Below are 24,757 nucleotides of genomic sequence, written 5' to 3' on the forward strand. Positions count from 1 at the left end.
AGCCAACTTTATAAACCCGATGTGCAATGTAAATGGTGCGAGGAGAGGGGAATGAAACCTCGGACAGTCCTGCTAAAGACCGCCACGGCAGATGCGGGGCTTCCACTTACATGTAGTGATCACCCCTCCTCCCTTCATTGACTGGAGTCTCACTACGTTCATGCACATGAATGCAAGTCAGCGTCATTAAGAACTCTGCATTATTGTGCTTTACTCGGTCTTGTGAGACAACTCTCCTAGTGAACAGGAGCAGACACTTCTTGGGCTGATAACACCCAACATGGCCTTCACACCTGACTAAAACCACAGAACCATGTCCTGCCGTTTCTGATCCACCGCGATCTTGGGTATCCAAAACATCACGAAGAGCCCGGAAACGAGGGGCGAAGAGCAAAGAAATAAAACGGGATATATAACGAGCGAAACAAGATACCAGCAGCATAGAAACACGAGAATAACTACTCGGGTATAATCACTCCTCCGCGGTGCTTCTCCTTGTCCCGGCCCATTCCACCTAGAACCTCCACAAGGTCATCAAAAAAACGAATACCCACAAGTCAGGGAACTAGCTGTAGCAGCAGTAACAGGAGGGATATTCCGCAACAATAGAAAACGGTGCATCTCATCAGAAACTTCCCGGCTGCGTATACAGTCCTTCACAGCGTCCTATCCCCATACTCATGTCCATGTCCATATCCATATCCATATCCATACAACCCTGTCCTTCCGAGCCCATTCATACCACACATACCTATCCACCGAGAACCCATTCCACCAACCAGCTAAAACCGAAGGGCCGAGCGTAAATCGCCAGACACAAACAACCCACAAAGAAACAAACAAAGGGACACGCTCAACAAATCCGACCCGGCCTAACGAAACAAAGCAAAGAAAGTAAAGAAACGATCCAATTGGGCGTGTGGGAATGGCTGGACGTATAAATAGAAAGAGCAAAAAAAAGGAGAAGCAAAGCAAAGAAAATACTACGGCCCACCAGCAGACACTTCCACAGCACCACTTCCGTTAACCTCCCCGTCACTCCCATACTCCCCACTCTCTACCCCATCACCAACACTACCTTCACCATCCACCCCCTCCTCCTCTTCCTCCCCCACCCCGTCCTCCTCTTCCTCACCAACATCCCCCCCCTCATCCATCGCCACAATCCCATTCATCCTCTCCCACACCTCCTTCCGAATCCGATCATCCTTCGCCTTCCTCGCCCTCTCCACCTCCTCAAACCCGCCCGACTTCTTCAACTTCCCCTCCCCAACAAACATGACCAGCTCCTTAGTCAGCGGATTCTCGCGCCGCCGTTCCAGCTCCTTTTGCCGCAACTTCTCCGCACGCTCGATCGCTTCCAACCGGTTCTCGTGATTCGGCTGCAACGCCCGGACTTCACCCAGCACACCCTCCTTCGCAGCGTTGGGATCGGCCAGCGCGGCATTCTCGCGGATCGAGGTCAGTCCTTTGGTGAACTGGCCCCGCGCGATGATGGCGTTGGGTCCGTAGGGGCCGTTCGCGCCATTAGCGCCGTTCGCGCCGCCGCCCGCGCCGACGTCTTTCATCTGCTCCTTGGTCGCTTGCTCGACGAGGGCGAAGGTCTCGGAGGCCTTCTCGAGGTCATCGCGCAGGTCGACGATGAGGTCCTCGACCATGCGCAGCTCGTCGCGGCCCTGGCAGACGTCTTCGAGTTCCTTCTCCCAGATCTTGGTCCAGAGCGGTTTCTCCTGCTTCATATAGTCCTCCATTTTGCTGAGTTCCTTGGTGAGGAGCGTGATGTCGCGGGTGACGGCCTCGAGCTGGCGCGGGAGCGGACGCACACCGCGGTGCACCACGTCCTTGCGCAAGTCCTCGACGAGGTCCTGGAGGTCGTCGACACGGTTGACGAGCCGGTCGCTGTCGGCGTTGAGCTGCTTACGCCCGCTGACGACATACGTGTGGCCGCCCTCGCCCTCGATATCGGGGACGGCCACCTTGACGGCGGTCGCCTTGACGTTGGCTGCCTTGGTGCGCAGCGCCGACATGGAGCCCTGGACCTCGGACTGGAAGTTGGAGTAGGTTTGTCGGAGCACGGCTAGGTCGCGGCGGAGGCTTTGGATCTCAGAGAGCTGGCCCGCGCTGAGTTTGCGCGAGGCGAACGTGGATCCGACCTGCCGGGGGGAAGAGGCACCGACGGCGGCGGGCGCTGCCGGCGTTGGTGCCGGTGCTGCTGGGACAGCAGCGGGGGGCGGAGGAGGAGGAGGAGGAGGGGCAGACGCGAGCCGAGCCACATCCTTGGCTGTTTCTTGCTGCCGTTCCGAGACCCTCTGCAGGGCGGCCCCGTGGTCGTCTACATTCTGCTTCATCTCCACCATCATCTTCTTGATCGAGCCCAGGCCGTCGTCGATGTGTCGCTTGACCTCGTCTAGCTGTTCCACATTCAACACTAGCACTGTGCGGTCCTTGATGTCGGACAGGTCTTCTAGTTCGTGGCGGACGCCTGATACGGGGTCCTGGATGTAGATTTCAGGCAGATCAGCTCCGTTCTGCTGGGTGTTCCATGAGAACTTCTCGATGAATGCAAGCTGCAAACGCCCAATTGAGAGCTCCTCGTAACCTTCAGAGAGCACAAACTTCTTGACTTTGGACTTGTATTGCAAGAATAGAGTCAGCTCCTTCGTCGCGGGCGGTGTTTCCGTAAAGGCACTCGGCGGTTTATCAGGGGTGATCGCCCGGGCTGTTGAGGTTGTCGAGTCTTGTGGGGTGGCTGGGCTCTGCGTCGGCCCAGGAGCGGCTGCAGGCGTTGACGCTGCAGGTTTTACTGGTTCCTCTTCCTCCTCGGCATCTCCGCCACCGGGGAAAACATCCAACGGCGGCCCATTCAAGGTCGCGCTGGGCCGGAACTTATCGTCCTCTATCCCGGGGAGCTCAACACGTGGGGCAGACGACTGCACGGGACGGCCCTCTTGCTGCTCTTCCGGGACCCGGCTCGGGACTCTGACGGGCGACGTACTATCGAGGTTGTTGGCACGCGACTGGCTGGACATATTCCGCTTGTGCCGGAGGCTGTTGCCACTGATGTTGTTATCCCTCGCTTGCATAGCCCGCATCGATTCCCTGACTTCGCCTCTCCCCCGGTTGGGTATCGGGCTTGTCTGGGGCGGGAGCATTGGGATCCCCTGCGCCTGGGCGCCCAAGTGCTTTGAGATCTGATACGCCGAGTACCGCCGAGATGCTCGCCGCTCTAAATCACCTCCTCGTTGCAAAGCCGCCAGCGCGCTCTGCTGCGATGCTTTGGGCGGAGGCGGAGGCGGGGGGAAGTTATCCAGGCTGCTCAGGTCGCTTGCCGACGGGCCTGACGGGATCGTCTCATCGCCTGGGTAGGGCGGCAGCACCGGTATGCTCTGCATCGTGTTGCTGGATAGGCTGGACTGGTCCGAATTCGCGGATCCACGGGAGTGCTCTCGCTGAATAAAGCGTTTAGTAGGAGATGGCGCTGCGGTCGCATTGGTACGCGTGCCCTCATCCCGCTGGCTGCTCGGCCGGAAGCCTCCGTTTTCTAAGCCTTCATTTAATAAGTTGGTCAGGCCCGAGTTGACGCTCCCCGTTGTGCTTGTACTGGTGGTCCGGGCCGGAACCGCTGGAGGGCTGCCCGCATCACCACTGCCTTCACTACCAGGGGGGAGGCCATCTCTTTCCCTCTGCTGCTTCTGTCGGAGTCTCGTCTGTTTCCGCTTGAGCCCGTGCAGTAAGTTGATGATGATATCGCGGATTTTGGGCAGGTACTTTTCCAGGCTTTCGGCACTAGCCTCCTGGCTCAGAGTAGACTCCAAAATTTCTCGCAGCAGCTCGGGGACATTTCCCAGGTCAGATGTGTCGACGTTGATTGCAGTAAATGCTCGGCAGGCCATGTTGAATTCGTACCCCAGGCGGACATAGACGTCGGACACCTGAGTGTCGGTGGCGTTCCCTCGCGACCATTGTGTAAGTGTTTCCAAAAGTTGTTTCGTGGCGACGAGAAGGTGTGTGACGCTCTTTTCAATTTGCGATAGCGGAACCGAGGTGTTGGTGCTTCCTGACGACTTTGTGGGTATCTTGGTTAGCAGATGGACACAAGACGACCGGGTGCTTACACCCGCACAAACGAAATGACAAAAGACGCCCGCTGAAACGAAATGACAGTGCCGGCTCTAGTCAAGGCTCCAGTCAAGGTACAGCCAAAATCCGAAACTCATAGTCTCGCAATGCATAAAGCCGGCGGCCAAATCTGGATCTGCGAGGAGAGGCACAAGGAAAAGGAGAAATCGGCAGAGGCTGGAAACTCACGTTGGCCCGTCGAGTCCCGTCACTCCTGCTCCCACTCGCGCCTGCGCTGCTCACTGGCTGCATCGATCTCGACGAGCCAGCAGCACGCGGCGCAACCGGTCGGTTCGTACCAACACCCACGGCGGGCGATATCGATCGTGGAGGAACATTTGGTGGGGGGGCCGGTTGCTCTGTTACGCCGGGCGACCGACGATGTGAGCCCCTCGGATTCATTCTTCTGCTCTGTATGTTGACACTCCCACGGTCGCAAACTCGTTGTTTAGCCTCCCCCCACTCGCGCGCATGCAACTTCTCTCTCGTTTCCTGCCTCTTTCTCTCCTTCTCTTGCTGCCCAACCTAAAGCAGGGGTGCGTGGAATTTCGAAGCGGTTCGCTCGGCCGGGGTATTTGGGGGGGCTGGAGCGTGCGAAAATGGCGCCCTTTCTCCGGTCGCAAGTCAAAATTATTTCCTGGCTGGTGTGTGTCGAGTCTGAGAGAGCCCAGAATGCGGTGGCTCGTGCGAGAAACAGGGCGTCCAAGAGGTTGTGGGAGATAGGCTTTGGTGGATGTATGGAGGGACAATCATCCTCTCGCGAGGGTGCGGAGAGTCCCACTCCACTGCCTGCTGGGGGGTTGGAGGGACGAGTCGTCCGCTCGTGTCGTAGGCCGACGGGCCGAACATAACTTGTGGGGCTTTCAGTCCTGGGGGCCACACTACAAAAAATCCAATACACCAGCCTCGCTAAGCCGAGTCAAAAGGTGACTCGCGTTAGATGTTGCTCAAGTTTACGACTTCTCGTATAATGTAATCACCATTTTCTTGTTTCGCTTTGCTTTGTTTCCCTCACCCTCCGATGCTCGTTCTTAAGACACCAACACTCCCTCGCTGTGGCCAAAAAAAGCGACACACTAAAACAGATAGCTCAAGTCTAATCCATTAACATTCGATCAAATCTTAATAAATTTTGATTGATATACTCTTTTTTGTATTTTTTCACTTGCTGGATTTATTCTTTTTTCTCTTCTTTCCCTTTTTTGGTTTATTCTTTTTAGTCTTTTTTCACTTTTCTTAGCAAAGTAAGTTATCCAGGGACTTAGTGTGCCGCTTTTTTTGGCCATAGCGAGACTCCCTGTCGTTCGAGAACCCGTCAACCCCTGCCTGCAGCGGTGGTGCTCGGCGCCTTGCCACATCCAGCCAGATTTCGTTGTCTTTTGTGTTCTCGGATTCCGTACGGTATTCTATAACATGCCGATCCTTACGGACGAACCAAGACCTCGATCTTTTGATATCAGCTCCCTATCAACATCATACCGGGATATCAAGTTATGTTCAAACACGAAGAAGGCAAAGGTTGGAAGCTTTGTTTCCGTCGTTTGGAGTTTCCATAAGACCGCGTTCTCGGGGGCTGCGCTGTTGAAGTTTACACCTCGGCGGGGTAATACCGTAAGAAACGGAAGGACGTCATGCCGTGGCGCCCGACTTCATCCAGCTGATCTTCAATGCTCACCCCCCTAGGTAGGTAGTGTAGTCACTCAAGGTTTTGAAGGCCGGAAGATGACGGCTTGCAGCTGGAAACCGAAGATTGGGAATGTGGTCAGAATCAGCTCATCATCTTAGCTAACCCCACCCACTGCGCTGATTTACATTTCACGGGTTTCCAACCACCAATCCCGGATCGCTCTCCTCTTATCTACATACCATCATGTTCGAAATCGATGCGTTGATTTCATCAATGTTCCTAAACCCCCTCAGCGGGTGCCAACTTGCCAGAAACTCGGACACTCATCAAATCATGTGTCTCTTGGAGGCTCTATTCCACGTCGGATTCATAGGGCAAAGGCCCGCAAAGCCAGAAGCGAACGGACCATCTCGCCGGAATTAGATGACGGGAGGTTTCTTAAACACATTTTGCAAAAGGTCGCGGCACAGGTTCATCGCAGGATTAAAATGCGATAAACAATGACCTAGCGTAGCGAGGTTGGGCCCACGTATTATCCTCCCCACGCCGGCAATTCGGGCGCCATGTAGCTTCTTCACTCGAAGGACAATACCGGTGTCAGTCATACTAAGGTGTGGTTCTCCGGATGACCTTTTGGGCCTACAACGCGCCATCGTTAACTCATTGTGTGTGTAACCTCATAACGCCCTCCAAGCTTCTGTTTTATGCGCTTTGCATTTTGGACGTTACCATCACGTCACTAGGACGACCGGAAGAACATGTGGTCGCTAGAACAAGCCGTGCCTCAAAGATCATAAACCGCCTATGGCTGCCGTCATCATCTTGGGGCACCGGAAGTCCTACGGCGCGTACCACAGGGTCGGCTTTTTGGGATATAACCGGCTGAAGTATAACTATTTACGGATGCGAGGTTTGGTTTCTCCAGATGGACTGCAGACATGTCATCAGAAACTTGTCAATCAGCCAAAGGTTGCCAGAGTCCAGTATTGCCCGTGGAAGCTCCACCGGTTACGAAATAGAGAAGACGATGCGGGCAACCTGCATGGTCCCAGACCTAGATACCTTCCACCAACTACCTGGGACATCAAAACCGAAGTGTTAACACACCCATTTGACATGCGCAACCCGCCCCTGACAGAAACCATTCGGAGGCCGGAGTGCGAAGTGTCTCAGATATCGGTGCGTTTACCAATGGTCGGTATTGCACAAACTCGATGCCAAACGGCGCAAGCGACTTGAGGTGGTTAGAGAACTAAGAGTTGACAAGACAGGCGTTAGAGGTGGAGACCCAGAAGCACAACATGCCTGACCTGCAGCACATCCACAGCAATGACGCCGGTGCTGAACCTTCCCGTTTCCTTTGGGATCAAACAAAAAGGGGAAAAAGAAACCCGAGCCCGAATCAGACCGCAACATGGAAACTCGGAATCACCAGTGGCCCGAAAAGTCGCCGTGGATTTTTCGTCAGCCGTTCCGTATGTAGGTAGCTTATGGAATATTTCTTTGCTGATAGCGGCCCCGTGGAGTATGCTTCCCAGAACAAAGACCGCAAGCTGTGTGATGCAAGCTCTCATTGTTGATTCGTCGTGGGCTACGACTGACCGCGTCCCATACAGAGTACGAATAGCCTGAGTTAAATGCTGAGGTATTGTGTCACCAGGGGCAAAGACCCAATCGTGCCAGTCACCAAATGCAGTTCCAAAAAGCACAAATCACGTGGGTCTTGGCTGGCGATCAAAACCCCGCCAAGGGGACCGTTTCCAGAAGTGGACTGGCGCCAGTTGAGCTGTGACCAAGCTCGCCCACAAGGTCGGTGCTCCCCATGGCTGCCAGCAAATGGATGCGACAACGAGTGGAAAGGTTTTGGTGTTTTGAGGCCGCCCTTTGTCTCCGCGTCAAACGCCGCCCATTTCATCCAAAACCACAAGAGGGTCACGAGGTTCTTCTGGGAGGGCATTTGAGGCGGCCAACATGATCATTGGGTGTTGAATCGGAGGAAAACCCGTAGGTAAAAGGGTATGGTTCTGCCCTTCCGGTGCCCTGAATTGCTGGTGCTCGTGCTTCCTTTTCCAAAGAAATAATTTTCTTTTTGACGTGCAGCTACCCCAAGAGCTCCCTACCACTATTGCCGTTCAAAATCGTTCTCCTCTCCGCTTCTCTACCCAAACACGCGAGACACTCCGTTCCGCAAGAGTGCCCAGTCCAGTGCCGTTGTTAACCCTGCATTCGGCTACTACTTTCTCTCTCCGCTGGGTACCTTACTCTTCTCGACATCGCACTTTCCCCTCTCTTCCCAACCCCACGGCATCGGCTTCCTCCGACTCTGGCGTTAGCGCGCGGCCATAACTCCGATTCCCAAGCCACGGCAAGGAGAAACATCACGCTCTTGAGCAAGGACCGCTAACGACGACGGTAAGCGGGGCCGACACGGATGCCCCTGGTGCACAAAGAAAGCTTCCAATCGGGAACTCTACAAATCTGCCAAGCCTACATACCTCCCAGCCAGCCTAAGGTTCCGCTTGCGGTGGTCGCACGTTGAGGGAGCCGGCCGTGCACGCAGCGCAGCACGTTATTGAGGTGCTATTATTCGTACCTCATAAAAGGAAGCAGCGCGGGCAGCTGTGTGGTTACGCCGTCCACCGTGGTCGTCTCTGAGTTGATTTACAGGTTTGGCTAGGCGCAGCAAAAATCACCCAAGGTTTCTTTCCTAGATTCCTGCACCACACCCCTCGCCCGGGTTCCTTCCCTCCCAGGGCTCCCCAGAACCCAGCTCGCCCAGCAGCCAGCGCCCACCAATCAGCACGCTGATTGGCCCAATTCCAACAATCTTCCCTCTCTGCCGTTCCCGCACATCTCCCGCCCGCAACCCTCTTTCCCCAAAGTTTAAACAAGCTGCCCCGACTTGTTCAACGGCCGGGCACAGGAACTATGGAAGGCCGATCGACAACCTCAAAGCCCGTTGTCGCATCGCCCTCTCAATCATCGACGGCGACCGACTCCAACAAGGCGTCCGCCGCTCGTCCTCTCTATAGCAGCAAGCTCGGTGACCAGCGATCAAGGGCCGCAGAGGCAACCGCTTCGCCTCCGACTTCAAGGTAAGACACGAGACACCGTTCCCACGCAATCCATTCCCACCACCAGCTCCTTCCACCCGCCCGACATTTTGGGAAAGCCTCGCTGCAACCTCCCCGCCAACGCAAAGTGACTCTCGTACTTTGCTGGCACTTTTTTTTTTTGCCCTTGTCCCCTTCGACCTTACCTTCGTCTTTTACCTCGATCGGGTTTTGGAATCTGACTCCCCCTCTACTCTTTCTCCATTCTACGCTCTTTCCTTCCTTGTCTTTTTTCCCTTCATTCCCGTTCAATCGGTCAAGGTCGCTGCGCCTCTCCACGCCCTCCAGAGACCGCATTGTGCACTTGCGGCAGCGCACGCCCCTCGACCAGGCATTGAATTGGTTGACTAACGCCGCACAGACAACCTCCTGTCCAGCAAAAAGCGTGGACTTCGAACCGAAACCCTATCACCGGTCGATCGCAAACTCCGCAGGGCAAGCAGTCTGTGACGAGCTCCCTTCGCGAAGTAAGTCGCTATTTCCCTTCTTTTCGTTCCCACCGCCCCGCTCTCCTACTCTTCCCCCCTCCCCTTTCCCAAACGTCACTCGCTTTCTTTCTTTCTCCCCCCCTCCCCAACCGATCATACGACTCGACACAAAGCTTGAACGGTGTGCCCAAAATCACCGCCGAGCCGAGCGAATCCGATGCGGCACTCGCCCAAGTCGGTGGACTTTGCGCTGATAGCTTCTCTTTAGGGCCAGCGAGTTCGCATTACGTTGACCTCCGGTGCCGAGTTCGAGGGCACGTACAGCAACGGTGCCGACGCTGCCAGCTGCCGCTTGAGCATGGTACAGCAGAAGAAATCTTCCAACTCGACCGACCTCACAAACGGATCCGGTAGAACAGAGCAGCCCACAATGACGCTCCAACGTAAGGATATCGCGGATGCCCGCGTGCTATCCAACAACAACAACAAAAATGACGGAAGGGCCCCGAACGGTAGGCAACGGTGCCAATGACATGCGGTCGTTTTATCGTACTCGTGTTGACAAGATCTATTTTCACAGGCAATCGATCCTCTTTCCGGACCGACGCGGCCATCTCCAATTCCCGCCTTGGCCCCGAGAGGGCGCTAAAGGCCTGGGTTCCCGACACCAGTTATGAAGTCGATGGGTCGCTGGAAAAGTCGAGCGGTAGCGGAAGCGGTAGTAAGAACAACGGCGTTCCTTGGGACCAGTTTGCGGAGAATGAGCGGCTGTTTGGTCTGAGGACCGACTACGATGAGAATATCTACACAACCACCATTGATAAGAGCCATCCGCAGTACAAGGAGCGTCTGGCGGCCGCCGATCGGAAGGCGCGCGAAATCGAGCGGAGCTTACCCACCACTTCCCACGTCGCGGAAGAGCGTGTGATGGACTTTGTTGGAGGGGAGGACCAAAGGGACGAGGAGGATAAGTGCGTACCAATACTGCCCTTTCCCGCTTTGCAACGAGACAAGATCGTGTGCTGACACCCGACGCAGATATAGCGGTGTACGCCGGCAGGACTTCCCACCTCTCAATCCCCGAGAGAACAAGTACACGCCGCCAGCTCGCCGTGCGCCCACCGGTCAGGCCACCGTGAAGGGTGTTCCGGTTGACCCAGCGATTATCTCATCGCAACTCAAAGCCGCGCCCGTGCCCAAACCCGCCCCGGCCCAACCTTCAAAGCCGATCGAGTCGAAGCTCGAGAAGCCCGTTGCCCCCGTCACCGATAAACCAGCCGAACCCAAGGTCGCCCCGGCCGCGACCAGCGTCGAAGGGAAGAAATCGCCCGAAAGCAAGGTAGAACCTGCTGCCGACGCCAAAACCGCGGAGGCCAAGGATGCCACCGCTACCCGCCCCTCGGGCAGCAACGCTCGCAGCACCCCGAAGGCTGGCCCAGTACCGGGCGTGACTGCCAACGTCGAGCGCGACGTGCTGTCCTCCTTTAAGAACTTTGCCGTTACACAGCGGTCCATGGCCGAGAAAGTCAGGACCACGAGGGCCAAGGCTGACAAGGAGGTTAAGCTGACGGAGCTCAAGAAGTTTGCGGAGAACTTCAAGCTCTTCACACCCGTCCCCACTGACCTGATCTCCATCATTGCCAAAGACCCGGCCAAGCAGAAGCAGATTCAGGACAAGGCGAAGCTCAACATGGAGGTGCTGGCCAAGCAGAAGGAGGTCAAGGAGAAGGAGCCGGCCCCGCCGGTCAAGGAGGGCCCGGGCAAGACGAGTGCCGAACAATCAGGCGCCTCAACACCGGCCGCCACCACCACCGAGACTCGTGCCTCCCGTCCCCCTGCGCCGCAGCATTCGGGCTCGTCTTCGGGCGTTCCGGGGCGTCATCCGGGTGCCCGTTCTTATAACCCCCAGTCTCACTACCAATACAACCGGAACAACCGCGGGCCGCCCCACCTGGCCGCCCAGAACCAGCCCACGGGCAACCTTGCGCAGCGGCTGCGAAACGTCGAGCAGCAGAAGATGCAGCACCCTCACATGGGCCAGCATCACGCCCCTCCGGACATGCGGCTTCCCCCTACCGGGCCGGCTAACAGCGTCGACCCCGCCTTTGGCCGCCGCATGAACGCCGTCCCGCCCGCAGCTTACATGGGCCCCAAGCTGAACCCCAACAGCCACGAGTTCCGCCCGAACGCGTTTGCCCAGCCGTTCAACCCAGCCGTCCCAAGCTCTGGCTCGTCTCCCCGGTCGTCCGTTAACAACATTGCCGAGGTGCCGGCCCCCCCGCCTCCGGCCAAGGGACAGCTCATCCGCCGCAAGACCAGGGCCGTGGACGTCAAGAAGTGCTTCATCCTATCGCATATCAAGACCATTCAGCCGCCCGAGGGCCGCAACTGGGATGACAACGATGGCCTTAAGCCTTCCTTCGACACACTCCCCACCTGGCGCCAGCTTCAGGAGCAGACCGAGGCCCCCGACTCTACCATGCAGCTGACGTACAAGGAGTACTTTGAGCGCCTCCCACTCGCCAGCGCCGCTGTTGCGACCCCGAACCCGACCCACGTCATGCCCCAGGTTGCCCATCAGCATCAACTCCCGTTCCACCTGCAGCATGGTGCTCAGAACATGGCCCCGCGCCAGTCACCACACATGCCACCGATGCAGATGCACGCCGGGCAGCAGCATGGCCACGCTCCCCACGTGCCCTTCAGCAACGGGGATGATCATAGGATGATGCACTCCAACTCAGCCCAGTCATTCGCGTCTCCTAGGATGGGACCGGTGCCCATGGCCTACCCGCCTGGAGTGAACCCGCAGGGACAGATGCCGTACGGCCAACCCATGATGCAACCGTACATGAACGCGGCGCCCCAGATGGGCCAGTTCCGCAGCTTCTCGCATAACCCTCAATTTATCCCCCAGCAGCCGCACCACATGGGAGGACCCATGATGGTGCAACAAGGCTTCATCCCCGGCCCCAACGGCATGGTGGCTGCTGGTCCCATGTACCCAGGCGCCCAGCCGCACTTCGTTCCCGCCGGCGGCGCCCCTCCTCAACCCGTACCGGGCTCGAACGGCTTTCCCAGCCCGGGCCGTCCGACTGCCCCAATGATGGCCCACCAGGGTTCTCACCAGGGCTCCCATCAAGGTCAGCAGGCCATGTACGGTATGAGCCCCGGCATGCCGTACCAGCAACCGGCCTACTCGCAACAGCAACCGCAAGGCAAGTTCTCGGGCCAGCGGCCGCAATGAGTAACTGCGAGAGCGCACTGAGTTACGAGTCGCGGCGCCGCGAGTATCGCCGGATTCTGCCTGCTTATCTGCTTGACCTTACCGAAGAAGAATTATTTGGCTGAGAGCTGTTGAGAATGGCTCCATAGTTTTCGCGCCTGACAAGACAAAAAAAGGAACACAAAAAAAACAGGAAAAGGAAACAAAAAAACACAGTCACTGACCATGCGACATGAGCTGTGACGGCATTATTTACCGAAAAATCTTGTCAAGCGCGCTGTAAGGGCCATACAGGCTGGGTCCATTCGTCATTCATCGAGTACTAGCCGAGTCGCTGGACGGTTCATTTTACAACTGGGAGGCTTGGGGTTATTCCATCCCCATACCAAGCAACTTATCCCGTTGTTGAACACTCAGCGAGCGGCTCTGCGATCTGCAGGCAGAATGGGTGTGAGAGAAGAAGAACGAGTGTGGGAGAAGCAGCGAAGTAGGAGTTGACGTGGAGGCTTTTCCAGGGGTTGGGGTGGGTGAAGGAAAGGTTTGAACAAGAGCAGCCTGAGGGCGGGAATAAGGGGTCGGAAAAGGTGGTCAAGGAGGGGGCAGGGGAAGGGGGAAGGGAGAAGGGGGGCAGGAAGCGGAACAGAGTTTTTTTTTACTAGAAGTGGTTGGCTGGCTGGTTTGGTCTGGTTTGGCTTGCTTTGCATCGATGTTGTTTGGCAAGCAAAATAAGGCGAGGACGACATCCTAAAGGCAAGTCGAGCCAAGTTGAGTTGAGTCAGACCAACCGATGTTTTGTCCTGGTATGTGTGGGTGGCAGGCAGGTGGTACGGCAGGGAAACCAACACAAGACAAGCCAGCGGGGGTGGGCTGCCAGGCGAGGGATCAAGAAGAAGGGGCCCGGCTACTGCTAGTTACTAGCTTTTTGGCCTTGGCCCATCAGTCCATCGGCCCTTGCGGGCATCAATTGAGTTTTATTAAGACTTTTTGTGTCGACTGTGTTTGTTGTGTCTGCATGTATCGCTTTTCTCAATACGGATGTTCAGTCTGACTGCGGATATCACGGTCCTAGTCTCGAGGAGAAGAAACGGCAGTTATGCCATGTTAGCCTTGAGTTAGTATGAACGCTCCTTGGTGCAACCACAATAGTCGTTTACGTGGCGGGGGATGGTGGAACTAGCCTTAGCTATAAATGCATTCATAAAAACAAAAAACCTCATTTTGGGGGAATAATAAAAAAAATATTAACATTTAAATCTCATCATTCCCACCTTAGGCTCTCAGGTCAAGCCAAACTTCACTAACGCTAGCCACAAAGAGCGTGGTGAGTGTGCCGAAACATATCACGGAGACTCAATACGCAGGGGAATATGACTTTTTGAAGGTTAATCGGGGAGGAGGAAGTGGTATATAGATTCGCTAAACATGAGTTTTAATTACAACTTGTCAATACGGGATATGATTAGCTTAGTTTGACTTGCGTGAGTTTGGGTTGGGTTGAACTGGGAATAATTTCTCTATTCGTTGATCGTCAAAGGAGAATTAATCATGGACGTTCAGGTGGTGATGACTTATCCTCTTGGTAAATGTAAATAAGGTTGGACCTCTGTTGCAACAGGATGGAGATTTGGAATTAGGTATTCCCTAGCTTTAGGCTTACTACGGGAAGCTGTGGTAGAACAATAATTAACTTTTATGTTTATGAATTTCTTGTTGGAGAGGAGAGGTAGAGAGAGATATAGGTAAAAGTACAGGATAGCATAACATAACCTGGTGCTTTTAGCTGTTGATTCTTGCACTTGGGACTGGGAGCTTGGAGAAGATGAAAAGCAATGGCAAATTCGCCTAAGTAACTTGACGGTGAAAATTACAGTTTGTTTTGTCGTAGTTATCTCTTATTCTAGGTACGTAGCTCGACCTCGCTCAAGAGATGATTAGGGCAGGCAGAGAAGAGAGAAGATCATTGAATAGAAAGGTACAGCGTGGTTCTTTGGGAGGGTATGGAGTCACGTCTGGGTTATGTCCATTTGATCCGAGTTAAATGACAATTATGTTTGGTATTTTTTCCCGTCAGCTGTGTTCGGGATACTTAGTGCTGATGTGGATTGGGGGATTACGTAGGTTACGGTTTAGATAGTGTCTTAGCTAATGGGGCACATGTCTACCTAGATAGACGGCACAGGAGCGGCGCTGAGTACCTATAAGGGAGTGAGTGTGAAGCAAGAAGTTCAGAGTTCACACTTTCCGAAGGTCAAAGATGTAGTCAGAGCTAACACCCACTGAGAATTGCGGTAATGAACCGGAGTCCGGCTGACTCCTATTAGATAGGAATGTTATAGAGAATGAATGGGTGATTACTATCGTTGGAACGGCAACCTTAATGCATGGTCGTTGATGTTGGGCATGGGATGAGTTTTGTTTTTAAGCGGGAGGATATAGGACCCTTTTTCTACCCGAAGGATGAGGACGAGCACTCGTTGTAGATGGGTTGAACATCAGGCATTCCTGGACTTTTGAAACGAGTAAAAGCAATGAGGGGTGTCTTTCGACGTTGGCCTATGGTTGGTATGTCTGTCAGGTTGATAGTTCCTGGGAGTGGGGGGGGTTGGATACTAAGAAAAGGAAGCAATAGATACTCTAGAAGAGAGGGGGGGCACCGTCTTGGAGGACGCCATTTGCGAAATTCCAAACATTTCGAGGCATTCCACGCCCACCAGTGAGATATTTTTACTCAGTGCGCATTTTGGCAAAGATCAAAAATACAAACCTCACATCCAACAACAACCTGTCCCGCTACTTCAATATATTCCAATCCTGCCCTCATCAACATCCTTCTCCCATCTGTCCCCCCTGTCCGCAGCCCTCCAACCCCCGAAACTCAGACGAGCCATCCAATCCAAGCGGCAACTCTCTCGCCGACTACAATCCCACCCGATTCGTAATCAGGGGCCAAAGCGGCCCATCAAAGCGGCCAGACCAAACAGGCCCAATACCCGACCAGCCCACGGCCCGATGCGGAGGCACAAACTGGCCGAAGGATCACGGCCAGGCGGCCCAAGGGTGTGTGTGCGGCACAGGCTTAAAGGGGAAGGAGAGCGGGGAGTGGACAAAATGGTGAGAAAAAAGGGGGAGAGGGGAAAAAAAGGGGCGTAACGTGAGATCTCACGGCGTGGAAGCGGCGAGGCGAAGGATTCGGCGGGACCTGCCGGTTTGCTTTGGGGATGGGAGAAAGAGGGGGTTTGGGTTGAGAGTGCGAGTTGGGATGGGGTTCTGGAACCGGCGGGAAGGATTTGTTTGCTTTTTTCTGTTCTTGGTGCTTGGTGGGATGGATCGGTTAATCCGGGAGGAGTAAGAAGAGGGTGCGTGGTAAGTTGAGGGTTTTCGATCCTCCTTTTTCTTAGGCTGCTAGTGAGGAGGTGCGTGTTATGGCGGGTATGTAGTGGTTTGGGTTGAGATATTGACTTGATACCTCGGTTGTTCCGACAGTCTGTCCTTGCGATAAAGGAGTGGCGAGGGGAGGACTCCTGCGACTAAACAAGGGATAGGCCATGGGAACAAAGGAAACGTTTCGGCTCCGAGTCACCACGCTCGTGGAAAAAACTCGACAAACATCCAAGTATGACATTTCCCGAGCCCAACTTTCAGATTGGCAAAAGTCTTGAGATCCCAGAGCCGAGATGTTTCATGAAACATGAAGACTCCGCAACTAGACTCAACAGCTGTAGCCACAGGAGTGTTCTTCCGTCCTAGTTCAGGATGTTTTCTGTTCATGACCGGGGCGTGATGCTAAAAGCGGTGGAACTGGGTGTTTCACCAGACACTACCTAGGTCTTATGGTGCTAAGGTATGGATATGTGGCGGGACTTTCCAGGGAGACCCTTCCCATCTACCTCCATAGGTTGTCAGTGGACAGTACACTTCGAGCAGAGGAACAGCTCGTGTTTCGTGGAACGGTGGCGGATTCCCTATGGTTTGCAATAGCCCAGTGTGTGGAGGACGAGCTGAACTGCTGACGGGGTTTTGGGGCTTGTGGACAAGTGCGGAGATGCTCGATAACTTCCAACTTCTGGCACTTGAGGTCCTCCACCTTCAGCGCCCCAACCTGAATCCCAAACGGCGAACAAGGAGTATCCGAGAGCTGAAAAGCTCAGGACTCAAGATGAGGCGAATAATCGAGTGGTCGCCGCGATGCTCCCGAGGTGCTACTGTGGAATCACTCATCAAAGCATGAATTCCAGGGCTATGCGTTGGCCTATCCGGCAACCGGGCAGCTCTTCCCCACGGCCCCATCGATCCTCAAAACCAAGGACTTCCTGGCCTGCGAGGGCCATCACATTACAAGGAGCATACTAGGACTGATCACAATCCGACAGGTCACGACGTGGCGACGCCGGCGTGGCTGAAGAGAAACCCCTCCCCACTGCTAGAGGACTGAGCTCAATCTCCGCTCTGTGACAAGTGTTGAGCCAGAGCGCAGCATCTTGACATCGGATTTGCTGCTGTTGTCCTCGAGCATATCTCGCTTCTCTAACATCCCTACAAACTCATAGAGCTAACCTAGCCTAACCCCACACCGCCTGGCCGTGCACCTTGAAGCCCAACATCCGGGGACAACAGCGTGGGGGGGAATGTCAAAAGACGGGAAAGAGAAAACAAAAAAAAAGAAAAACACAGAAACGCAGGTTCCCGCGCTCGGACACGTGGACGCCACATCAAGGCCAGAAGGTGTGCCGAGATGCTGGGCCCGGCAGAACTTCACAACCCCAAACCCGCGTCATCTCCCGTGTATCCTATCACAGGGTGTATCGCACGGGAAGCATCTCGGCAACTCGCTGGGATGTTGAGTTGTCTCGGTCTCAATGACAAAAACTGGACAACAGTATCCGAGCATTCAAGCAAACAAAATGAGAGAGATATGGTCATGCTTCGGGCTATGACTACTTTGAGTTTGCCCCTGTGGGCAGTGTTATGGAGCAAGATGATTGTGGACGTGGACGCATGAAGTTGAGAACCCGATTTGGAAATGGGAAAATGAGCCAGGGTGCTGGGCTGTGGGCCGTGGGTTTTGCGCAGGGTCCATTTGTGTGGCGGAGAGAAGAGATCTCCGCAACGGTTGGAAGGGGTTCGCTAACACTGTTGCGTGTGTTTCAGGAGGGAATTTGTTAACGTTGCATGAAGAAGTTGTGGGGATTCCTGTCAACTTCGCCCACAACGCTCCTTGATCAGTGACGAAGAGAACAAGACCAGAAGCAAAAGTGCCAGAATTACCCCGGCCCGAAAACCCACAGTGAGAGTTCCATCCGGGAGTTGGGTTGAATGCGGCAGGAGGGCTGCCTGGTTTCGAGAGCCATGCTTCGGCTGGGAGAATGCAGCCCGGTTGGGCGGGTTTTCTGACACCTTTGAGTGCTCGCCAAGGAATCGGACCAGTAAGAAAAAAGGGCCAATTCTTCCGTCCTGGACCGAAAAAAATCCAAGAGTTGGAAAGTCATTGAGCGTCGAGAAGCCGACAAGACGTTGCATTGGAAAGGATTTTGGGCCACAAACCTCCGAGTTGCTTCCATGAGAGGGGTTGGAGCGGGGCCGCCCATTGAGCCGTTTTGCTGCCGCTGCTTGCTGCAAGGCACCGGCCGCGGATTTGTCGGCTTTGCGTCGCGACCGTCATGCTGCTGCGGGCTCCATCACCTCGTGTCTTCCTCTCGGATCCCTCTCGGTCGCCATTGCCGTGTTCCGCGGTGGCGAGGCGTGAGCTCGTTTTTGGCTCTTGTCTCGGGAGATAAACCCCTTCGTCAGGAACGAATCACAGCGGTGGTGCCGTTGGTTGAGGCTTTCGGGCCAACGGTTAGCACGCAAACACGGTTGGGTCGTTTTTTTCTCATTGCATTTTCTTTTCTTTTCTACCAACGGCCGAGGTGCGTGATCCGCCGCGCGGCGTTGTCTGCAGCAAACAACTAAAATGTTCATGAAACCGCTGGGTGGTTGGTGCCCGCGCTAGGAAGAGTCAAACAAGCAAGTCGGTGACAGGCGGGGCCCAACACTGAAAACGCTGAAGTTCAGGGATCCAGGGTTCTCGGATTCTGCGCTGTGTCGGGCGTGCTCCCTCGCGCTGCCCAATTGTTGTCGGTTCATCCCAGGTTCTTTCTTTTGCGCTTTGTTTCGTTGTTTCGTCTTGTCTCCAAGTGAGTCCAGTCCGCGTGTTCATCTGGTCTGCCTTGTCTGTTCGTTCTTGTTTCTTTCTCGGGCTTTGTTTCTCGCCCCTTGGCCCCACCTGCTGACTCTTCCTTCGACCGCTCCTGGTCCGATGTCAACGGTTTTTGTCTTGGTTGGCCTCGTCAGCAGCCGCTCACTTGATGTTGAGATGGGATGATGCTTTGAGCGCGCGGTTGGCGGCGTTGCCGATCACCGACTACTGATGAATCTATGTATTCTCGCGCGCTTGTGCTGCGCCAGTGTTAGGTTTTTCTTGAGTTGACCTGACCCTCGCCACCTGCACGGGCGGCGGATCGCGCAGGCCCGGCGCTTTGCAAAAATGGTAAAATCCCCACATTTCCGTCCGTTCAGCCCACTGAGCTGGCTCGCCTGGAGCTGGCAAGGCGGTTTCTTCTGCGGGGCTGCCGGGCTGCCTCTGCGGATTCGCCGCACGCCAGCAGGGAAGACGTGAGAAACAGCATGCTGCGGGGCAACTCAGCGTTTCCAGGTTTTTAGCAGCGCATCGTGCGACAGCAACGAAGATGTGTGTGTACCGGTGAAGGTAGTGACTCTGTGAGTGTACATATAGACCATGGAAAGCGATGGTGAGATATCGGCTGCTTTTTTCCCTGGAACCAGGCGGGTGGAATTTGCCGTAGACTGTTGCTATTTTGGCAAATGTACTATTTTAACGTTATAGCAGCGATAGTTACTCTTTGCATAATGAGGAGAATCTGAGCCCAATTCAGAAAACCAGGCGGCCCTGTGGCCGGCCATCTCTCCGTTCGATCTGGGGATGCGGTGAAAGCCCAGATCGGGAGGGTGCAGGCGGACCGCTGTCATGACCCGGATAGTTTCCTGACGTAGAAGAGGGCCTGCAAAGTGGGCGACCACCTGTGTCTTCGTGATCATCTGGATATTGAAACACAACTGCCGTGGATGGTGCGGACAGCATGATATGGCCCCCACCACTTCGTCCGAGGACTATGCTTGAGGGGCAGGTTATGTGTGGAGTTGTGGAAGCCAGGACGGTTGCCCTCCCGGGAGAATAACGGTGCCGACTTACACGTAACTAGTGTACAGTACACAGGGTACGAGGAAACAAGCATGTTCCAGACACAAAATGCAGAGCATTACGAGTCTTTGCGTGGGCAGTGAGCGGATGGGTTCTGCTCTTCGGTTTCGATACGGTCGTATCCGGGACTTTTCGCCCTGGCCACAGAAATTCGGCACCGAGTCCATTGTGCTTTCGTTTTCTCAAGTGCATCGATTTCCATTCCATCGCCCATGTGCGTGCGGTCGTATCCGATGGGGCGTAACTAACCCCCGGTCAAGCCGACCAAGCACGCCGCACCGGGTTTTTCCAGTCCCAGATGGCCCGTTCTCACGGCCTCGATACGACTGATCAGCTTTGGACGAGATGGGGACCGAGGCAAGGACTGGGTCGCTGACGGGGGCTTCAAAGTCGAGGGGCAGGACGAGATGGAGAAAAGGAACCACTCGGGGCTGCCAGTTGCGCAAGACTAGGATGCTGGAGGTGCAGGGAAAAGGGGGGCGTTGTTTCAAGTTCAGACGCTGGGGCCACTCGGGCGGTTGCGGCCAGGTTCCCCAGGATCTTGACTCAACCAACCAGGTGGTGTGTTCATGCCATGGACCAATCAGCCCTTGTCGGGCCTTGTGCAAGCGGCCAGGTACCTGCGATTTCTCATTGGACCACGCTCTTGCGTGCCCCTGACAAGACATCCAGAGTTGGGAGCGCAGGAGCCGCTCGATCGGTCTTTTGAGGGTTTTTGACTTCCTTCCATTTTTTTTTCTTCTTGACGCAAGCGTCTCCTTCCCCTTTTGATCCTGGTCCGGGGCCATCTTCGATCTGCGATTCGACAGAACCTCGAGAAGCCCGCTGCCCCACCTTCCTTCCCACTTCCACCCGTTACGTTACCCCTTGGACCGCTCACGATGGCGAGTGGGCAGTCAGCGCTATGCTTCCACTGTTTGACTGTCTGGCCATTTCTGCCCGCTTCTCTACAAACGCGGCTAGAGAGGGCTACTCGGTGCATCTTCAACAGACCGCGCGGCTACCATCACACTAGACCTGCATTGCTGGGCGTTTGTTTCTGCATTTCGTCAACTGTGTGTGCCAAGTAAGACATGTAAGGTAGATTTCGAGATGGTTTAGTTCCATAGGTACCTTTCGCGAGTTCTATCGGAGGGTTACGTACCTGACTTGCCCCTCCCGGCTCCCAGCACGGCGAAATCCCATCGCCCTGGTCGTGGCCGCTGTGGCCGAGTTGCCACGGGCCCGCAGGATGAGCAACCGAGCGAGGGATGATCGTGCAATGCGCCAGGGGGAGAAAAAAAAAAAGAGGGAAACAGACGTGGCCACATGTGTCAGGGCGTCCAACATCGGGTGGGCGGCCGCCCTTCGGTGAACCCCTCCTCCCCCCCCTGCTTGGCAGGCCACCCCCCTGTTATCCCATGCGGACGCCCTACCCACAACGGGAGAGTCGCTGTTCAGGGCTTGGCTTTTTGCCGGGGCTTGGGACGAGAGTACCCTGTCAGTGGGTGTGTTCATCGGGGCGTTCGAAACATGTGTGCGCTGCCCGGGCTCTCAGCCGCTCCCACCCAATCAAAAAGAGACGAACAGGGAGAACAGAAACATCAGGATAAAGAGAGCATCTTCCCCCGCCCTTTGTGTCTTCGTCGCCTTTTTATTCTGTCTTCCTCTTCACCCCTCACGGCATCGCGCCTCGTTCCCTCCTTCGAAACAACACAGCTCCCGGCTTGGGCTTCATTGTCTTTTTTTCACTTCCACTTGTTCTTGCAACAACCCCACCTCACGGTCACTCAGAACCGACTTTCAACCACAACAAACTTTGAGCCCGGCGCTTCTTCGATTTTTGTGGCAACACTCTGCACAACACACAAGCCTATTGTTCATCAATAGCGACAAGTCATCAACAGAAAGCCTATTCATTCCTTCTGCGGCTCCCGAGCAGTGCTCGTACAAAAAGACAAACCGCTGGTCCACACAGTGACCTCTTCCACTCCCTGAAGCAAAACTCACTCCCACAACCAAACAAACCACCACACTTTTGCCTATCCGGCTTTTTCTGAGCGCGCGATCGCCCGCAACACCCACAACACCCCTCCAAAAAACACCGAAAACAAATTTCGCCAAGATGTTCTCCAACGGACTCACCACCGGCCTTCTGGCCCTCGTCGCTGGTAGCCAGCTTGCTGCTGCCCACATCGACATCTCTTTCCCCCCTCCGTTCCGGTCGAAGTTCAACCCCCATGCCACCAACATCGACTACAGCATGACCGCACCCCTCGAGGCGTCTGGTGCCAACTTCCCGTGCAAGGGCTACCACTCCGACTTTGGTACTCCCGCTGGTGCCCCCACTGCGACCTTCGCGCCTGGCAACACCTACAAGTTCACCACCGACGGCACCGCCAGCCACGGCGGCGGCTCGTGCCAGGTCAGCCTGAGCTACGACAAGGGCCAAACCTTCCAGGTTATCCAGTCCATCGTCGGCGGCTGCCCGCTGGCTTCCGAGTACCCCTTCACCATTCCGGCCGACGCGCCCGAGGGCGATGCCATCTGGGCCTGGACCTGGCACAACGAGATCGGCAACCGCGAGATGTACATGAACTGCGCCGCCGTCACCATCGGCTCCGGCGGTGGTGCCAAGCGTGAGGTCGCCAAGGCTGTTGAGCAGCGCGCGTCCACTGCTTTCACCGCTCGTCCCCAGATCTTTGTCGCCAACGTTGGCAACGGCTGCACCACCACTGAGGGTGTCGATGTCCAGTACCCCAACCCCGGCCCGGATGTCGCCGGCACCGGCAGCAAGCTTGGCCCCCCGGTTGGTAGCTGCGGCTCCTCTTCCGGCGGCGGCTCCGGCTCTGGCTCTGGCTCTGGCTCTGGCAGCGGCTCTGGTTCCGGCTCGGGCTCTGGCTCCGGTTCTGGTTCTGGCAACGGTACCCCGACTTCCTCTGCGCAGGCCACGCAGGCTCCCACCGAGGCTCCCGTTCCCACTTCCACTGGCCTCCCCGGTGGCGTGTTCATCACTCCCCCCGCTCCCAAGCCCACCACTCTCGCCACTGTCACCACCTCTGCCGCGGCCCCCGCTGGCACTGGCACTGGCTCCGGCTCCGGTTCTGGCAGCGGCTCCGGCTCTGGCTCTGGCTCTGGTGGCAACACTGCCGGTGCCCACGCTCAGGGTACTGCCTGCACCACCGAGGGTGAGTGGAACTGCATCGGCGGCTCGTCCTTTCAGCGCTGCGCCAGCGGCACCTGGTCTGCGGTGCAGGCCGTCGCTGCTGGCACTGTCTGCAAGGCCGGCGAGACCGCCACCCTCGCCATCGAGGCTGCTACCTCCAAGAAGCTCCGTGCTCGTCGCTTCCGCGGCGCGGCTGCGTCTAAGCTTAGGCTGGCGCCTGTGGCTTAAGTTTTTTCGACTTAAGTCTTTCCGCGCTTTTCACTTCTTTTCCCTTTCTCCAGGTCGCGCTTGATCTAGGAAAAGGCGTTTCGGTTCCTCCGACTCTCTTTTGCGAGAACCGGGAATTGTTTTTGTTCTTTTATTTTCTCTCTGGCATGATCTCAATCGGATTGCATTGCAAATTTCTATACCCCGTCGGCCTCGGGTCTCTCCTGGATCTTGTACCAACCACACAAAGGATAGGAAAACATTCTTGGTCGACTTTTGGGTGTCAACCACCACTCGTTCTTCGCCGAGTGTTGTGTAAGACGCCCGATTCTTTTCACTTTCTTTTTATGGACAGCGCACTGGGACACTTGGGCAACTTGGGGCGGCGGCTGGATTTGGCATGCTTGCTTTTGTAACATTTACACACTATGGAGGAGGGGCACTCGCTAGAGAAAAATGATGGTTGGTGGTCTGGAAGATACACACACCAAATGACATGACATGATTTCCATGATGACACTTGATGACCTTGAGATGTGCACACATTGTAGTGTAGTGAATGGTTGGTTTTCCCCCCCCAAGATCGTTAGATTCCTTGGTGCTGTGCTGCTTCGTGTGAGGTCGATGATCAACACCAGGGTCTTGAATTACAAGGGAGATCGGGTTATGCTCGCTTGGATGTTTCGTGTTTTGCACTGCCTCCTCTCCTCTCTCCTTGCTCGCCTCGCTTCGAGGTCGCGTGCTTGACTGTTGAACTAACGTTACGTTGTATAACTACCCGGTCGATCAAATCATTTCAGTTATTTTGGGAGATTCTTTCGCCATGCATTGGTCGGCCCGGAGGTACTTGTATTAATGGGCTTTGTTTCAGGGGAAATGACTCGACATCGTCGAGTTGAGGGCTCGGAATTGGGGGACGGGTGTGGGAGCATCAAACTTGCCCTCAGAGTAGAGTAGGTTAACCACGAATTGTCTACCAATCACTTGCATATGTTTCTGAGAGTGAACATCCCTTCTTCTCGAGTGGCAGATGACGATGCGACGACAAGCGTCCAACCCATGTTTCGTTTCATGGGCATTTCGAGTGGTGGCTTTGGTTGGAGGATGAGCAGGGAAATCGAACGTGCGTTGGCAGGCGGCCTCTCAGAGCTCGGTAGGATCTAAAACGCAATCTACAGCAAGACATCGTGTTGCACAGCAACTATCCTAGCTCCTCTGCCTAAGTAGTTTTGGCTGCTGTCTATGACATAACTCTTGTTCCGAGCGTTGTGTGTAGGATACACCCTCGCTGTAAGCCACGTAACACCCGTCTCCCCCGTATTCCGAGTCACTTGAGGGTTGACAAAGGTAACATACAGCTCACTAGTACTCGAACGTATAGATATCAACACGTAGTACAGCAATGTTGAAGTGGCAATACGGCAGGTGATGAGTGTGACTGTGGAGGAGTCGAGCATGTTTCCAGTTCCATCTATTCAACGGTGATTATGTTGCCGTTGAGCAGGATCCGCCGAGTAAAACCTGGGCTTTTCTTTCTGAATCGAAAGACGAAGCCGAAGATATTCAGCACCGTGAACCGAACAGGGATGACTTTGTCTACTTCATTATGGTCATTTGAAGCTCTCGACCCCGAA

General features: G+C 55.2%; 3 protein-coding genes across 3 annotated transcripts; 2 read left to right on the forward strand and 1 right to left on the reverse strand.

Annotated features, from left to right (window-relative positions):
* Window positions 1–983: 983 nt before the first annotated feature.
* On the reverse strand, window positions 984–4,521 carry C8A04DRAFT_9740 (actin interacting protein 3-domain-containing protein; the record flags this gene model as incomplete). Its single annotated transcript, XM_062785608.1, has 2 exons — window positions 984–4,064; window positions 4,309–4,521. The coding sequence occupies 2 exons, from the start codon at window positions 4,519–4,521 to the stop codon at window positions 984–986; spliced, it is 3,294 nt and encodes a 1,097-aa protein (XP_062639787.1).
* A 4,153-nt stretch (window positions 4,522–8,674) lies between these two features.
* C8A04DRAFT_9712 (uncharacterized protein) lies at window positions 8,675–12,534 on the forward strand (the record flags this gene model as incomplete). Its single annotated transcript, XM_062785592.1, has 5 exons — window positions 8,675–8,841; window positions 9,221–9,326; window positions 9,556–9,799; window positions 9,868–10,258; window positions 10,326–12,534. 5 exons carry the CDS (start codon window positions 8,675–8,677, stop codon window positions 12,532–12,534), a joined length of 3,117 nt encoding a protein of 1,038 aa, XP_062639788.1.
* A 9,341-nt stretch (window positions 12,535–21,875) lies between these two features.
* On the forward strand, window positions 21,876–23,144 carry C8A04DRAFT_9763 (uncharacterized protein; the record flags this gene model as incomplete). The annotated part of the gene is made up of 1 exon (XM_062785617.1): window positions 21,876–23,144. The coding sequence occupies one exon, from the start codon at window positions 21,876–21,878 to the stop codon at window positions 23,142–23,144; it is 1,269 nt and encodes a 422-aa protein (XP_062639789.1).
* Window positions 23,145–24,757: the final 1,613 nt, after the last annotated feature.

Source organism: Dichotomopilus funicola (assembly GCF_033296635.1).
Source record: "Dichotomopilus funicola strain CBS 141.50 unplaced genomic scaffold C8A04scaffold_8, whole genome shotgun sequence".
Taxonomy (NCBI): Eukaryota; Fungi; Ascomycota; class Sordariomycetes; order Sordariales; family Chaetomiaceae; genus Dichotomopilus; species Dichotomopilus funicola.